The 15,393-nt window shown below is 39.3% G+C and overlaps 1 protein-coding gene across 5 annotated transcripts in view; it reads left to right on the top strand.

Annotated features, from left to right (window-relative positions):
* The window catches only part of ldb2a (LIM domain binding 2a), a 106,206-nt gene that overhangs the window by 55,338 nt on the left and 35,475 nt on the right, over positions 1–15,393 (top strand). For all 5 annotated transcript variants that reach the window (XM_034133754.1, XM_034133756.1, XM_034133757.1 and 2 more), the window contains exon 3: positions 7,951–8,123. In XM_034133754.1, coding sequence (XP_033989645.1) covers positions 7,951–8,123 — 173 coding nt within the window. The remainder of the gene's footprint in view (positions 1–7,950; positions 8,124–15,393) is intronic.

The following is a 15,393-nucleotide window of genomic DNA, read 5'->3' on the forward strand; positions in this document are numbered from 1 at the left end:
TGTTTTTCTCCAGCAGTGTTCTAATGATGGAGATTTGACGGGCAGCAAAATGTGGAGGAACAGAGAGACTCGTTCCACTGAGCGAGGAACGAGAAGCTGAAGGAAATCCCAGTATGCTCGCCTTCATAATCCCAATGTCAGGATTTAGATTTGTTTTGTTTTTGCTCTTGTTTAACACTCAGCGGGTAGACCGGGTCGCCAACATTGAGTGGGATTACAGGGTTGATTCAAAGTTGATCCAACAATGCAAAAAAAACTCAAACAAAAGAACGGAAAAATATATGTACATGATGTCAAAAGCTTTTAGATTTGTTTAATCTGATGTCCAAACCACAGCCCAAAAGGTTTGTCATGATAACGATTTGCTGTAGGAAAGGTTATTGTCCCAGAAATGACATTTTAAGACAATTTGATGCCACTTATATAATGATAAATGAACATTATTGTGTACATTTTGGGATCAAATGTAATACCTAAGAAATGATTATGTACGCATACATGTAAACACAAAGGCAATATAAAGTCTGGCAAAAATGATTGATTTCAAATCCATATATCGGACGATAAGTCAAAATGCAATTGTCGGGACCGGCCTGTTATAAAATGAGCTTAAATACTTTTTAATTGACAACCCTGATTACTTGATTTAACTGAATTTAGTTATATAAAAATGGCCCCGGAAAATCCAATGATAAGGATTGGGGTCTTCTTTTTCAAGAGGTTTGGTCAAATGTTAATGTGTACTATTAGCACCACTTGAAGTGTCAGAATTGGATGATCCATTGAGTATCTTTTCAACATCTCTGCTTACTCTGTAACTAGGTATCACACTCTCAATCTCAGCACGTGGTGTTAAACTGGCTTATCAGTGCTGTATTATTAATTTACTGAAGCTCGGTACAATCTTTCCATACACCCCTGGTAACTGCAAACTGCTCCCGTGGGGACAACTTCCCCTGGTTGGGATTCACTGATTCAGGAAGTGATGAGACCCTGCATAAAATATCAAAACGCGGCCCCCTCATTCCTTTTAATGAAGCCGGTATACGGTGACGCAACGGGGGGCCAATGCTGAAGCACCCAAAAAAAGATCAACCATGTCCATTAAAAAAAGTTGAACAAGGCTTAAATATCTTTTTAACTTTGTTACAAACCTCACCATTGTTGTGACAGAAAATAAAACAATGGCTGTAACACTAGTTGACATTAAAATCTTGTCCCATTGCATAATAAACATGGCTTTTTCATATCTGTTGAATCACCTTATTTTGTTTCACTGGTACCTCCTCACAAATGCAAGCTCCTATACCCTTCTGTTACTTGATTATCTACTCTTAACTTTGTGACCAGTGAAGCTCATTATATACAAGCAACATTGGTGTACTGTGAGCATTATCAGTATTATGTATCAGTCAAATCAAATAAAAAAAATTTCCAAAAGTCAACTCAGATGGGATTTTAGGACACTAACAGTTTGCAGCCAGTGGTGCAAATGTCATCCCCAGTTCCGATCCCCCCCGTCTATTAAGTGAATGAGAGTCTCTTTGCCCTTCAGTAACTGTCGGCCCTGCCCTTGAGCAAGTGGAGTTGTTGGAGTGGAACTGCCCGGTGATGTTTGGATGAAGCCTGAGGTTGCATTGCGGCTCAAAGGCATGTATGTGTGCAGCAGTGTGGAGCAGGGCGGTGTGAAAACCAGTATCTGTGTTCAGCAGGAACCCTATAGCTTGAAAAATAAAAGCTCTTATGGTAGGAATGTGCTGCTGAGGGGCGGTGTGCAGACGCTCTCTTCTGCACGGCTGTTCAACAAGTAACAAACCGGAAACCCAGCCCTGCTTTTCTTGTCCCGAGTGAAGGCTTTTTGACGCAGCTTCTCTCTTAGTGCGGGGCAGAATCCCTGATCTACATATTAAGTTGTGCATAGAAGACGATCTCGCTCTGTATTCACAGTCAATCCTGTGCATTAACATCTCATTTTCCACTTTCGACTCACATTATTGTTTCCAAGCTCTGAAATAAAGCTCTGCCTACACTGCAAAATACCCGTCTTAACTAGTCATGTAATGAAGTATTGACTATAAGACTTTTGTTTCGTGCAGAAACAAATCTGTGTATTATCAGTAAGTTTAATGATAGAAAAAAAGTATAATTGTTCAATAATTTTCCGTCATGTTTTCTGGAAAAATTCAGTGTGATTATTGGGTCGTTCCTGACATGTTTCATGACAGCAATATATTTTAATTGGTTTTGTTCTGTCAGACCAAAATAGATATATCAAATGATACATTGAAATACAAATCTATGGAATAACTGAAAAGTAATCACGAATTAGTTTTCTTTAAGAAAAAAGTGACAAATTCTTCTTCAATTCGTTTTTTCCTAAAGGGACAATATTGTTTGGGAAGTTTGAAATGGAAATGTTTGGATTTGGATCAATGATTCATGGTTTCATTTAAATAAATCTAAAACCTATGAAGTTGTTCTTTGTCATTAGCATGCAGCTCTGATGAAAGAAGCAGTTCTTCTATATAAAGAAATGAGACTTCCTGCACTCTGATCGGGTTGAAAGATGTGATCTCAGGATAAGCTGAACACTGTTAAACTGAAGTATGGGTGTAAATCTGTTGCTAAAGCATTTTATTTGTTGATGCTGTGCAAACGTAATTTGTTTTAAACCCACATGAACTAACAGTAGGCGAGATTTACCGTTAATATTTTCATAATCGTAAGTCAGAAGCTTATTTAAGAACATAATTTCATACACAAAAAGACATCCGAGTATTGAGGAGTCTTTGTTTTGCATGCCATCACAATGCATCCATAATGAAATGTGAAATGTAAGCCTCTCTCTGGCTCTGTATCTTCCATTCTTCTCCTTGAAGCCAGCCAACAGAGCAGATAGAAACCAGACGAAGCCCGAGGGCTGTGAAACTCTGAAGACACTCTCTCCCTCCCCGACTCCTCCTCCAGTTTTCATCATGCAGCTTGTTCATTGTCTCTTCAGGCTTCTGCAAAAAGTTTGCTCTGCAGAAGTTGTCCGTCTTAATAATTCAGTTTAATACCAAACTTAGTCATGGAATCGTATCATTCTCAACAATATGAGAGAATACTTTCCTGCTTGCGCTCATATGAGGAATATTCAAAAGTGAGCGATGTGTTATATGAAGTGTCATAACTTGTTAGAAGTGGATTTAGAGGCTAAAATTCATGATGTTGTCAGATGTTTCAAGAAAAGCTTTAATCTTCACAAGTGTTGGAAAGAGTGAAATGTACCTCGCTGCACTGGAAGGTTTATCTGACAGCTGAGAGAAATAAGAGTCAATCTAAGGATAAAGGATTTGGATATTTCTTGCAGGGTGAACAGGTTTTCTGAGAGCTGCACGGCTAATCGATTCGTTGCAGGCAATCCAATAGTTTCTGTAAATCAATAAAGCGCCTGTTGCATTCATAAATTGACCACAATCAGCAGAGCGTTTACAGCTCGATAGCATAGTCTTAGCAGCGATATCAATCAGCTTCCTCCCCCCAAAAACATTTGTGTGGGTTAATTGTTATGCACTTATTGTTAAGTCCTTTTATAATGCTTTGTTAGCTGTTAATGAGGCTGGAAAAGGGAATCATATTAATGAAATGCACTGAAAAACTGACATTGGCAGTATTACAAGCAGGCAGCTGTAATGAGCACAGAGGTTAAAGTCAAATCAATACACGGCGCACTCTACAGTCTCTCCTCTGTTCCCAGAATGATTTTTATGAAAGAAAATGTGTCGGATTGGACGAGCAGAACATCTTTGCTCTCAAATATTTAATCTATTTCATTCATTTGAACATCTGATCAGTTTCTGCCTCCAAGGAGCTTTTGACAGCCAATCAAATATTCATCCTGATTAATGAATCTACAGCAGATGTCCTTATCAAGCTGATTCTTATGATTATCTTAACACATAAACAAACCTTTTATATAATTTAATGTCTGTTTTTTTGTTCTAATTTGTAAGTCATATCTAATCTCTCTATGATATCTATGCTGTTATTGTTTCATAAATATTGTAACATAGCTTTTGCAACATTAAACTGAACTGCTACTATTATAAGTCGTAACACTTGTACAGGTATTAGTGTGTAATAATAGTAACTCAATTATTTGATGAGACAGTTCCTGATTTATACGGTTTATACATATTTTATGCTTTGTGTAATTCCTATTTGTAAAGTGTGGCTTGCATTGTTTAATTAAAATAAGAGGTTTTGTAGGAAAACATGTCTAAAAATGGTTAGAAGAGTAATGTAGAAGTAGGCCTAGCATTAGCATTAGCGTTATATGTCACTAATGTATTGTGATATACACATTTACTACAGTATATATTGTAATAAACACATTGACCATACATATTGTTGTTTTATAAAACGGACAAGTAAAATCAAGCAATCTGATTGGTTCTTAGCCGTGGTATACTGATCGTATACCACGGGTAGAATTGTAAGTTACTTTTCACAACAAGTCAGTATCCCTCCGCGTCTGAGATAAACAGTATACAGTTGGGCTGAAAAGCAAACTGCTAGTACAGCGGATAAGCACAACAATTGTGCATTTTATGAGAAAAGCATGACATTTCTAACATAGTTAGAGCATACCATAAGGTTTATTTTCAGATGTGGAGGGAAGTCAGATTTGACCTGTGAGGACCGTGAGAGGTCAAATCCAAGATGGCCGCCAGTCTCTCGGGTCAAATGTTCAAACACGCTTAATTTTGGAACCAAACATTGTAGAAAAACATTTAAGGTGTCATATCCAACTAAATTAGGGATGCCCAATCATTTGATGATACTTTTGAGATCGCCAGAATTCAAGATAATGCATTTAGGTGAAGATAAAGGTAGAAATTGACCAAAAATAAGCTGTCAATCAGTTGAAATTTGGTGTGTGTGTGTGTGTGTGTGTGTGTGTGTGTGTGTGTGTGTGTGTGTGTGTGTGTGTGTGTGTGTGTGTGTGTGTGTGTGTGTGTGTGTGTGTGTGTGTGTGTGTGTGTGTGTGTGTGTGTGTGTGTGTGTGTGTGGTACGTCGTCCAGCGCTAGCATTAATACAGAGACTGGCGGAATATGGCTTTACTTGGCACAGTCTGCATGCTGAAGCAAACATTTGTTTTTGTCTTCAAATACATACTTACATGATTGTGACGAGCATAATATTTGCTCCCCGCCCAACTCTCTAAGTGCTTGAACTCCGTGACAGGAGGATGAAGTATGTATAAATGGATGGAACTATCAACAAAACAACAGCGTTTTATTCCCCAATGTCATATTTAATAGAAAAATAATGATGCACCACTTATTGGAGAAAGAAGAATGGGGAACAGAAAGGTTTAGAGAGGGACAACATGCTGAAACCTTGCAACTTCAGTGCCAGAGAAAAAAGGTACTGTGAGTACACTTGTGGTTATTGTCCTCATGTTGCACATAGAAAATTCAATTAAGATGTTTACCGCATGTGGGCAAAAATCCATCAATCTTTCAATTTTCTAAAACTTGTTATATCCTTACGGGCCGTCTCCACAGCAGCGTTAAAAAATCTTGAAACGCTTCTGCCCATTCACTTTGAATGGGGTGACGTCACTTTCCCTCACTTTTCGCCGAAATGCATTGTGGGCAGGCGAGCGGAGATTCTCAGGATTTTCAAGATTCAAAGTTGAACAATGTTCAACTTTTGAAGCTGAGGTGGAAGCGGCAGCCAATCAAATCCCGTGTACGCAAATCTGGCAGTTCAAGCTCTAGCCAATCAAACGGCGTGTATGCTGGGAGAGACATACCGCAGGTCATTTCCTCATATTCCAAAAAATGGAGGAGAAATTAGCGGTAGCGAATCAATCACCCGGTGCTTTATGACCAGACCTACCGGGATATAAACCGGAGGAGCCAGGCATGGAGGGAGGTGGCAGAGACAGTGGTATGTTTTCGCCTGTTTTGGGGAGTTTATATCCAGTTTACTTCGGGCTTTTTGGCTTCGTATGTCGCGGGCGGGAGATTCATGTGATTGGTTGATCGCAAAAAAATCCCCAAGCCTCAGATACGCCCACCTCCAAGATTTTTTTAACGCTGCTGTGGAGACGGTCCGTTAGAGTCATTTAAAATGAGTTTTTTTCTCCATGCCATGGAGTCTAAATGGGTAAACCTTTGTATTTGTAATTGTACAGCCATGCTAGGACAAACAAATCCCCTTTGCCCATGTTCTCTCTGTACTCTCTGTCACACACACAACATACATAACCCTTTCTTTGCATGACCTCTAAATGTCCATGTGAGCCATTAAAGAACAGAAAAAAAGCTGCGCTACCTTGGCTTTATAGGTGGACAGGCAGGGAATCGAACCCCAACCCTCTATAAGTGGAAAGGGACAGCGGTGAACCTTATAGTTGAGTGCAGCCCTTTATTAACAGCGAGGGTTAAGAGAGCTGTTTGTGCTCTACATGGAACTGTTTTCCATCTCCCTCTTTGGTTTACATTATTATTATTATTTTTCTATTAAATATGACATTGGGGAATAAAACGCTGTTTTGTTGATAGTTCCATCCATTTATACATACTTCATCCTCCTGTCACGGAGTTCAAGCACTTAGACTTAGAGAGTTGGGCGGGGAACAAATATGATGCTCGTCACAATCATGTTAGTATGTATTTGAAGACAAAAACAAAATTTTTCATCAGCATGCAGACTGTGCCAAGTAAAGCCATATTCCTCCAGTCTCTGTAGTAATGCTAGCGCTGGGTGACCATAAATCCACTGGAATATACCACACACACACACATTTTGCAAATTTCAACTGATTGACAGCTTATTTTTGGTCAATTTCTACCTTTATCTTCACCTAAATGCATTTTCTTGAATTCTGGCGATCTCAAAAGTATCATCAAATGATTGGGCATCCCTAATTTAGTTGGATATACCACATCACACACACACACACACACACACACACACACACACACACACACACACACAGCAAATTTCAACTGATTGACAGCTTATTTTTGGTCAATTTCTACCTTTATCTTCAACTAAATGCATTTTCTTGAATTCTGGCGATCTCAAAAGTATCATCAAATGATTGGGCATCCCTAATTTAGTTGGATATGACACCTTAAATGTTTTTCTACAATGTTTGGTTCCAAAATTAAGCGTGTTTGAACATTTGACCCGAGAGACTGGTGGCCATCTTGGATTTGACCTCTCACGGTCCTCACGGGTCAAATCTGACTTCCCTCCACATCTGAAAATAAACCTTATGGTATGCTCTAACTATGTTAGAAATGTCATGCTTTTCTCATAAAATGCACAATTGTTATAATATGAGAGCTTATCCGCTGTACTATGCATGCAGTTTGCTTTTCAAACTGGAACAAGAAAGCAGCGGAGAAGTAACGGGGCAGAAACCCTCCTTTTTACGCAACGGTCCAGACATAGACATCAAACGGCAAAAACATATTCAGTGTGCAGTTCCTTTGGCATTAGGGCAGGGATATTTAGATACTTTCCAAGGTTTGACATAATGAATTGTGCTACTTTTAAAGCAAGCAACGATGTTTTCAAATCTGTATTCGTGCAGAAGGCAACAGAGGGACTATTTTATTTTGAACATCATTATTTACTAATAAAAACTATTTAAATTAGAGTGCGTATTTTTCTTTCATATTGCCACACTTGGTAACCGTTTTATAAAAGCAATAGCTCACTTCGCTTCGCGTCGGGCCGAACCACGCCCCTTAGCTGTGATATAATGAGCATATACCACGGCCTGTCGTGAGCTATTGCTTAAATATGCCATGGTATCTTCTGCATTATCTCTCATCAACTCCTATGTATTTGAGCAACTGTTTCGCAATCCAATTTCCCCCGGGATAAATGAAGTGTTTCAGATTTTGTTTTCTAATCCTGTCCTCTCCTTTGTCTCCTCGCAGCGATCGGCCGGACGCTGATCCCCCGTTATTTCAGCACGGTGTTCGAGGGGGGGGTGACGGAGCTGCACTACATCCTCAAACACTCCAAGGAGTCCTTCCACAACTCCTGCATCACGCTGGACTGCGATCAGTGCACCATGGTCACGCAGCACGGGAAGCCAATGTTTACAAAGGTAACACCTAACCCCGAGCGTCTCCCCCATGAATAATTGATCAGAGGCTATGATAATGGAGCAGCCGAGGTGTTTAACTGGTTAAAGATCAAATGCATTTACACCCTTTGATTGTTTTTTCTCTCCATGTCCTTTTGTCCCAGTGTTTTCAAGTCATAACGGGTGGCCTCAGTGACACATATGGAGACATCTTTATATATTTGATATACTGCATCTATTTAATATTGAAACCATATTTCAGTTCACTTTGAAGAACTCTGAGCGAAGAATTAGTCTGATATTTACTTACCTGGATATTAAATCTTAATGTTAATACAATTGTATTAGCATGACATTTTAATTAAACTACCAAAATTACTCATTATGCAGAAAACCATCTCATAATATTACAATATAACTATTTATGCATAATATGTGATATGAATTAGTGATGCATTAATGTGTTCATCACTTTTATGAGAACAATCTACTTGTTAACTGTACTGCTGGGAATCTTAACCTACACTTTCTATATTCTAAATATTTGTTGAATTATATTCTGTATTTGTAATCCTGATCTGGAGAAATGTAACTTTAACTGGACCCCAAAGATTGAAGGACATGAGGTGATATTTAAACAATTTTTCTTTATTCTGAACGGTGAGTCTTCATCAATAATCGACACTTTTCATGTAGAACATTATGCCTTGTTGGACAAGTACAAAACATTTTCAAGTCTGTCTTGAAACGATGATAAGGTGTGAACATTATTTACATTTTGAAGGCGTTTTACAAACACAATCTAATTTGTTTTTGTCCCCCTTGATTCGTTTTTTTGGTGCAATATCTTGAAGTAGGTGTCAATTATGCCCTCGTTTATTTGTGACACTAGCTGGGATTTTTTCTCCGGTTCCTTCTGGCCGTGAAGAGATCCCTTTTTAATGAGCTTCCACTCCAAGTGATGGGGGACTACATCCACAGTCACACAGTCACTTAAGGAAGGAAGGGATCTCCTTAGAGCCCGTATGGACAGGAAGATCATTACAGCCTACAGGCAGCTGAATATTAATTAGGAGAGACTTGAGAAAGTGTGAACCTATCCTTTACAATTACATTATTAAAAAAGAGCCTTTCATATTGACTTTACTCTACGTTCTAGCTGGAAAACATCATCTGAAAATACATATTTCTGATTACTCAATATATATGCACCAGAGTCGAGAATTAAATGGCCCTATTGTGCTTTTTTGGGGTTTTCCCTTTTCTGTAGTGTGTTTTATAGGTTTTTGAGCAAGTTAATGGTCTAAAGGCAAAACTCTCTGTGTTCCCTCCGCCTGTAACGCCTCCATTGAACTTCTTTGTTTACTACCGTGACATAGTGACATCACTTTGTAACACTTGCTCTTCTATTGGCTAGCACTCCAGCACATTGCACATGGCGGGAAATCACTAAGTGGTAGACCAATCACAACAGAGCCGACCAGCTAACCAATCAGAGCAGACTGGGCTCTGGTTTCAGACAGAGGGTGAAAAGAGGTGCAGCAGCAAAGGCAGTATGAGAAAAATAAATAGCTTTTTGAACATTAAAGCACAAAAATAGAGACACAAAATAAAAATGTGAACTTGAAATTGAGCATTATACCCTTTTTATGAAGGGAAATGTCACACAAACCCATTCCCCTCTATCAGCGTTTGGCCTTCTCCCAGACCCCAAAACTCCAGTGGCATTTCTCATGTTAAAGGCATATTCTGAAGCCTCAGGTTCTACAAAGGTAAAGCTGGGGTGACATGAATGAGATCTTTAGACAGTGTAGTTTGCTGCTGTATAAGTGAAGCACAGACAGAAGCTGGGGTAGCACAGGTGAGATAATCCACACCTGATACCGAGGTCTTCCTGAAGCTCTAAAGCTGAGCTCATCTGCTTTTGTCTTTTGGGAGAGTTTCCCCCTGCGAGTGAATATCTGCTTCACCGCAGTGTGATCCGATGGCTCGCTGACTCTTACTGTTCTTCTTCTGCTGACGCTCTAAATGAATCTGAAGCCAGATATCTGACGGACGAGCTAAAGGGATCCCATGTTCCCTGTACCATGAACCCGGAGCTGCAGCACCACTCTGGATTGTTCTGACATTAAACAGCTCTACGCCCTCTTGTGTGTGTGTGTGTGTGTGTGTGTGTGTGTGTGTGTGTGTGTGTGTGTGTGTGTGTGTGTGTGTGTGTGTGTGTGTGTGTGTGTGTGTGTGTGTGTGTGTGTGTGTGTGTGTGTGTGTGTGTGTGTGTGTGTGTGTGTGTGTGTGTGTGTGTGTGTGTGGTGTGTGTGTGCGTGCGTGTCTGAAATTATCTTTGTAGCTGACCTGCCAGGGGCTTTGTGAGACTTCAAAGTGAATTTCAAAATCATCGCTGCAAAAAAATCTCCATTTTAGCAAGTCATTTAATCTGTTTTTATCTTAGTTTCTGAAAATGAATTACATTTTTCTACAATACAAACAAACTTGAGTAATTATTTCTTGGCATCATTTGTAATTTTATTTGACACTAAAGTGTTGATTCGCCTATTTTGGTCTTATGTCTTTTTGAGCAAAGGGAAACTTTGCTTTGGATGTAATTGAGCTGTTTAAAAAATAGATTTTAGATTTCTTTTTTACACTTGAGTCGAACAATGTGAGACTTTTGAGGCGGGTATTGATATTTCTTTAAGGGGTTAAACAAGTTTGACAATGACAGATATCGTTTCCTTTCACATAGATATCATATAAAGAAAAATGTGTATTGTTTGCATTTGTTTTACTAAATTCAATACGCTCATGATATAGTTGTAATAAGCTCAAATGGGTCATAGTGTAAATCGGCTTGGAACAAATTATCCAATGGTTCTGCTTTACACTTACCCTTGTGCAACGCTTTAAAAAAATGCATTTAAACATCCAAATGTAGTTCATTAGTGTACTGCTCGGCACTTATTTAGCATCACAAGTCAAATCTTAACATCTTTTCTGATGAGACAGGTGTTTACCTCAGCACCAGTGTACTGCATGTCTGTGTGTATGTTGGTGTGTCTTTACATGCATGACTGCCCACATGTGTGTTTGTGTTTAGGGGGTTTCATAAGGTCTTCTCTTTTTCTTTACATTTTGAGTGGAGATGATTCTGTATGTATGTGTGTGTGTGTGTGTGTGTGTGTGTGTGTGTGTGTGTGTGTGTGTGTGTGTGTGTGTGTGTGTGTGTGTGTGTGTGTGTGTGTGTGTGTGTGTGTGTGTGTGTGTGTGTGTGTGTGTGTGTGTGTGTGTGTGTGTGTTTGTGGTTTGTGTTAAATTATCTTTGTAGCTGACCTGCCAGAGGCTTTGTGAGACTTCAAAGGGAATTTCAAAAACATCGCTGCAAAAAGTCATTTAATCTGTTTTTATCTTATTTTCTGAAAATGAATTACATTTTTTATACAAAACAAATAAACTTGACTAATTATTTATTGGCGTGTGTGTGTGTGGGGGGGGCTCTTTGTCTTATCATATCAGTAAATGGTAATGAAACATCCCCAATAACACACTCAGGAAATGTCTTTTTCTTTGTATCTGTTGTTTGTTGTAAACAAGGCTCCAACGGACAAAAAAACACACAAAAAAAGCCTAATATATTATACGAGTGTCCGATATTAACCGTACGGAACAGAAACAGAACGGCCCCGGCCCCGGTCAACAAAAAGCTAAATTTGATGCTCGAAGCGCTGCTCTCTTTTCATCTTCACCTAAATTGGATGAGAAGAATTAATTCATTAGAAAAAAAGAAAAAAAGAATTCCAATAACGGAGCGTGTTCTCCCTGAGCTCCCAGCAGCAGCAGAGCAGCTCTGGAGGCCGAATCTCAATCAGCTCTGCCTCGCTTTCCTCCACCGCCCTCCTCCTCTCTCTCATCCCCCTGCCTGACTCGCTCGCTCATTCTCCCTTCGCTCTCTCTCATATCCCCCCCCCCCTTCTTCTTCTCAACCCCCCCTACACCCTTAATACACACACTGACACACACACGCACACACACTCGCATCCTTCATCCCTAGAGAAATCATCCCCAGCTCCCAACTCGCTCTCTTGCTCTCCCTCTCCCTCTCTCTCTCTCTCTCTTTCTCTCTCTCCGTCTCTTCCTGTGCTCGTCTCCCTCTATCTCGTATGTCTTCTCCAAAAATATAAAATTCAGATTCTGTGTTTTTTGGCATGGCCATATTTTAAGAATACTTCTAGTTCATTGCAATTTGTGTCTTGTTTTTGTGTATTTTTAGCCATCAAGGCTGTCAGTAATAACAGCACTGTAGTCACAGAGTTAATTGCTGGGATCTGGGAGGCTTAAAAAACACACCGTTATATTGACGATCGTACTTTAGTTTATTTGACATTACTAGAAGAAGGCCATCTAGTCAAACACAACATAAATGTCAAGGATAAAACAATAAAGAGTCATTGCTAATGTGATCCTTAGCCTATAAGCACAACACATCCAGCATAGTTAATACCTAATAATAGGTAATAATATAACATATATAATAATTGATTCATATCTTTTTTCAGCCAAGCTAATTTTGAGGATAAAATGAAGGAGGACTATTACTTAAAGTGGACCTATCATGCTATATTTGAATAATATAGTGTAGGACCATACCTATATAAGGCATATTTATACTTTTTTTTTTTTTTAAATACCAAACAGATCATGCATTTTAGCCATGCCTCATTTTGCTCAATTTGACAATTTCTAGCTCTGTTTTTGCAAGGGCTGATTCTGTGAGAACAGCACCATCTACTGGCCTGGCATATGTACTACAGCGTCTCCAGCGCTTTCGAACGGCAATGGCCGTGGTTGTCTCCTCCTGATTGGTGGAGTTGGCCTAATAGCCGTAGCGCCACTGTCCTGACGTCAGGACAGTGTTCAAATCTGGATCAGTTTTTATCAGATCCGTTGCAGCCCCTTTTTTAGAGATTTGGGTATGGAGGAAAATAGAGAGGGTTGTGTTTTCTGACACTTGGTGAGTTCCCTAGAACACCGGGGACATATATTCATGTATAAAAGACGTACAAAAGTGCATTTTGCATGATAGGTGCCCTTTAAACATAATTGTTAATTCTGCTTCTGTGCCATGAGGCATTATTAATAAGATGTAAGGACTGCAAACATTTGGTTTTATCCCAACCTAAAGTAGTTAACATACTGTATGTGGTTAGTTTTACAACAGTATACTCCTTCATGTAGATTTCTCAACATCTTTCCTTGTCTTGCTCTGTGCATTTGGAGAACCCATGTTCCATAAAGCATTCAACAATGACAACCATCAATCTGTCATTCATCCAATGTGAACAAGAATGATCCTTTACGCTCAAAACAGGTTTCTACCAGTTCTAAGATATGACAAAACATTGTACTGTAATGAAATGAAAAAAATATATACAGTATGGTATTACAAATCATCATTGATAGTTTGATTAGAAACCATTAATTAACATACAGAACTCTTTTGTTTGAGCCCTACTATGTGTAAATATAAGAACATGAATACATATATTTGATCTAAAACATAAAAAGACTGAGAGTCTTAATAATTGAGAGGCTGGAAACAGCATTTCCTTGCGTGTTTAGCTTAAAAAATAACTTTGATTACAAAAATAGTTGGCAATTAAAGTGGACCTATCATGCTATATTTGAATAATATAGTGTAGGACCATACCTATATAAGGCATATTTATACTTTTTTTTTTTCAAAATACCAAACAGATCATGCATTTTAGCCATGCCTCATTTCGCTCAATTTGCACTTTTTTTTTAGCTCTGCTCTGCAAGGGCAGATTCAGTGAGAACAGCACCACCTACAGGCCTGGCATATGTACTACAGCGTCTCCAGCGCTTTCGAACGGCAATGGCCGTGGCTGTCTCCTCCTGATTGGTGGAGTTGGCCCAATAGCCGTAGCGCCGCCGTCCTGCCGTCAGGACAGTGTTCAAATCTGGATCAGTTTTTATCAGGTCCGTTGGAGCCCCTTTTTTAGAGATTTGGGTATGGAGGAAAATAGAGAGGGTTGTGTTTTCTGACACTTGGTGAGTTCCCTGGAACACCGGGGACACATATTCATGTATAAAAGACGTACAAAAGTGCATTTTGCATGATAGGTCCCCTTTAAGTTAACGTCTGTCAACTAATCAATGCAGTTGGACGTATATACATATGATATAGTATTTCCAGTATATTCAGTGGTAGAATCGAATAAAGGATATTTTAATTCAATTAAGTACTATTTTGACGTACTTGTACTTTAACTGAGTATTTTCATCTCGTGCTAGTGTCTATTCCAACACATTTTGGAAGCTAATAGTGTACATTTCACTCCACCAAAATGTAATGACAGCTTTATTTTAGTATAAGCTGTTTTACCAGTCAATGTAATCAGAATCAGAATCAGGTTTATTACCAGGTAGGTTGACTTGATGTCATGGTGCATACATAAAAGTAAAACAAAAATGTAAAACACAGATAGAGAACTAGAAAAATATTTGTAAAAATATAGTAAATTATAGCAGTGTTTACAAAGAAATAGAATGGAATAAAATATGGAATATAAATCGGCAGTAATAAAAAAAAGAAAACAGATATTATTGTACATTGTGTGCATTAATGTAATGCATAGAGTCTATGATGTGAAATGTTTGAAAAGCAGTGAATTCAAGGAGCTCAGCACAGTCTCATGAGTAAAACCTTTCACTCCACCAAAATGTAACGACAGCTTTATTTTAGTATAAGCTTTATTTTATACATCAGATATAGTTTTACCAGTCAATGTAATGGTTGAAAAGCAATGAATTGAAGGAGCTCAGCACAGTCTCAGCACGGCTCCCTCCTGGGCTCACCTGTGTGCTGCCGGCTAACAAATGGGCGGAGTTAGCAGAGTTAGCGCGGCGCTGAGATTAGCTGCTGCTACCCAGGCGCTGGTGTACAATGTGTGCGTTTTTCTCAGGGCGGCGAGGTGTTGACAAGGTGACACAGGGTGCCAATTTGGGCCAGAAGCCGCCAACCTCCCAGCACTTCCATTCACTACCCAGCAGGCTTTGCTCTCCCCGGCCGGTGTGTGTTAGTGTGTGTTAGCTCTGAGGGCACGGCCCTTGTTACCGGTGCCCAGTTGGGGGTTTCTTCACGCTGGGAGGCGAGCAAAGAGCAAAAGGAGAGTTGGTGACACGGTGATCTCAGCTCAAGTGAATGTAATTCCCAGAGTGGAGACATTGACGAGTGGATGTGTTATCAGTAGTGTGCTTTACTGGTCTCTGGATT

The sequence above is a fragment of the Trematomus bernacchii genome, unplaced genomic scaffold (assembly GCF_902827165.1).
Source record: "Trematomus bernacchii unplaced genomic scaffold, fTreBer1.1, whole genome shotgun sequence".
Classification (NCBI taxonomy): domain Eukaryota; kingdom Metazoa; phylum Chordata; class Actinopteri; order Perciformes; family Nototheniidae; genus Trematomus; species Trematomus bernacchii.